This window comes from Anopheles marshallii, chromosome 3 (genome assembly GCF_943734725.1).
Source record: "Anopheles marshallii chromosome 3, idAnoMarsDA_429_01, whole genome shotgun sequence".
NCBI classification, from domain to species: domain Eukaryota; kingdom Metazoa; phylum Arthropoda; class Insecta; order Diptera; family Culicidae; genus Anopheles; species Anopheles marshallii.
In genome coordinates, this window is record NC_071327.1 from 52,803,750 (window position 1) to 52,806,253 (window position 2,504).

At 41.8% G+C, this 2,504-nt stretch overlaps 1 protein-coding gene across 1 annotated transcript; it reads left to right on the forward strand.

Annotated features, from left to right (window-relative positions):
• The first annotated feature begins 1,311 nt into the window (after positions 1-1,311).
• On the forward strand, positions 1,312-2,155 carry LOC128712799 (uncharacterized). Its single transcript, XM_053807671.1, has 2 exons — positions 1,312-1,476; positions 1,550-2,155. The coding sequence occupies exons 1-2, from the start codon at positions 1,312-1,314 to the stop codon at positions 2,153-2,155; spliced, it is 771 nt and encodes a 256-aa protein (XP_053663646.1).
• Positions 2,156-2,504: the final 349 nt, after the last annotated feature.

The window sequence follows — 2,504 nt, forward strand, 5'->3', positions numbered from 1 at the left end:
TTGACACATTTCGTTTTCGTTGTTTCACTTTTGTCCGCTTCCAAGCCGCACCCTTTCGCTACACCACTTGCAGTGCCGGCACGACAATTCACTAATTACACCCAATTGTTTGGTGATCAACTGTTTGATGAACTTTCCTCGAGAGATCGACTGCGCCACCGGATGACTCCCGATGGCTTGTGTCGTCGACTTTCGGTTCGTTTTCCTCTTCCTCCACTTTCTTTCATGGCAGGGTGCTGAAATTGAGCTGTCGTTAATCGATTTTTGCGAGATTGTAAACATTGTTTTCATCTTCCGGTATGACACGTACCGCGGACCGACAGCGTGGGGCAGATATTTCCGACGATCGCAGGTCTATTTTTGATAACTATTACACTGCCCGCTGATGTGACGCAAGGTGCAATTTTCACATTATTGTTTTTTGGATCTGCCTTACGCAATACCTTAAATAAATATCAATAAACGCTAAAAAAAATCCTCTATCAAAATAACTGCAATGGATGTCTGTGGGACAAAGGAGTATAGTTACAAAAAACCTTATGACCACTTGCCTAGGTATTTGAAAAAAAAAAATAATTCTCCGTGGTAATGAGGTTTTTACAGGTTGGAAACGGAAAGCGCCTGACCCAAGTCTTAAACATACTCCATCCATCCATCCATCCATCAATGCAAGAAATTGTTTCATTTGTGGCCACCAAATGTAAAATAGAACCACTGATCACGCGGTTAACGAGTCCTCATTTGCAGAAATTCAATCAAAGTTTGACGTCAGTTGTAAATAACTTAAATACAGAAAAATAGCCGAATGACGGCAATGGTTTGAGATAAACGGGCCAAAAAAGCCAAAAATTGTAAAATTCATCAAGCGAAGACCATGAAACTGCTTTCCAAGTATCCAGATAGATTGAAAGCTAGAGCTTCTTATGTAATAAAAAGATTAAATTATAATGTAAATAAATTATAAGTCTCTGATATTATCTTGGGCTCCTAGTTTACAAATGTTTCAAAATTGTGTGTTCTAAAACATGACGCTTGATGGACAAAATCGAACACAAAATATCGCCAATGAGTCGAATGGAACGATCAAGTTCATTCATTCCTCTTAAATCAGCTAGAATAGATTGCTTTTGATACACACATGAAATACCGTAGTGAAAACGCTGCTCACTATTAGCATGCAGCTACATTTCAATAGTTCATCGCAGTAAGCCTGCAAACCGCATGTGCATGCTTTCCTTTGACAGGTATTCAGGATTTGACTAGTAGACAGGTATTCAAATCGATCCAAATTGTGCAAAATCTTTCAGTAAGATGGCCCCGAATGTGGGCCCCCGAATCGACAACCGTGCTCCTCTGATGTACGTGGAAAATGTGCTCAAAACGTCCAAGATGGTACGGGACGTGGAGCGTCAGTGGGTGATCGTCCGGGAAAACAAGGAGCTACTGAAACGTATCAATCAAATCTTCCGAACAAAGGTTTGTTTAGTGTTGGAACTAATCCGTTTGTTAGCCGCTTTCCGTATTAAAATATATGTTCCTTCCTTTGCAGGGTTACCTGAACGTCAACTACAACTATCGCGTGCACCAGCCTCTAAATTCGGATGCCCGTGACCGGAAGGCGCGTGCAATCGAACGTCAAAATCAAGCACTGCTCAGTCGACTTCTGCGCCGGAAAGCAACGGTGGACAGCAACCTTCCCCGTGAGCGGAAAATCCGCTGCTGGCAGACGGACCATCAGCCCCGGATGGTGTTAGAGTTTTGGGAACGAACGGATCGACGATTATGTCAGCTGACGATCGATCTCTGCCCCGGGGTATCCTTCGATGAGATAACGTCGCTCGGCCGGGGGAAGCTGTTTCGAATTTACGACGGAACGCTGGTGGTGATACGGGCCGGCTGCGTTCATTCAGATGTGGATTTGCGTGACAAATACGATACGGTGCGCCACCTGGAAAGGGGTACGCTTGTGAGGCAGGTGGTGGATGGAAGAGAATACTTTCTCATCACACTTCGTACGATTGGGACGATCGGAGATGGGCAATTGTTGGGGCGCGTTGTCGACGGTTCGATGGAAAAGCTCGATCTGATCAATTCTTATGGCTCAAAGTTTGGTCGCTGTAAGGAACTGATTTATTTTGTTAGAGCTCACGTGTAAGGAAGATAAAATTAAGCACGCAATTATTTTCTTGTTAAGAAAATGGTAGGAAACGTATAAAAAAATAAATAATTTAATATATTTGTCCAAAAATTCTCAGATTCCTCGGTCTAAAATCGACCGAATATTGTCCAACTATTAGAGCTACATTTCTTTTTCGACCCGATCGTTCTTCCGATAATAAAAAAATATTACAGTAACTAACCATTAGTACACGCCGTATAAGATGTTCCATTAACCGTCAAAATCTCTCAATCTATTGAAAGATTACATATCCTATTGCTGAGGAATAAATGTAGAAAAAATATATCCTTAATTAACACTTATTATTGCAATTTAAAGCAAAAAA

Bases quoted from the DNA above. Each gene is read 5' to 3' on its own strand.
- LOC128712799 (XM_053807671.1), top strand. From the start codon at position 1,312: ATGGCCCCGAATGTGGGCCCCCGAATCGACAACCGTGCTCCTCTGATG. The intron at 1,477-1,549 runs GTTTGTTTAGTG...CTTCCTTTGCAG, and splicing joins ATCAAATCTTCCGAACAAAG to GGTTACCTGAACGTCAACTA.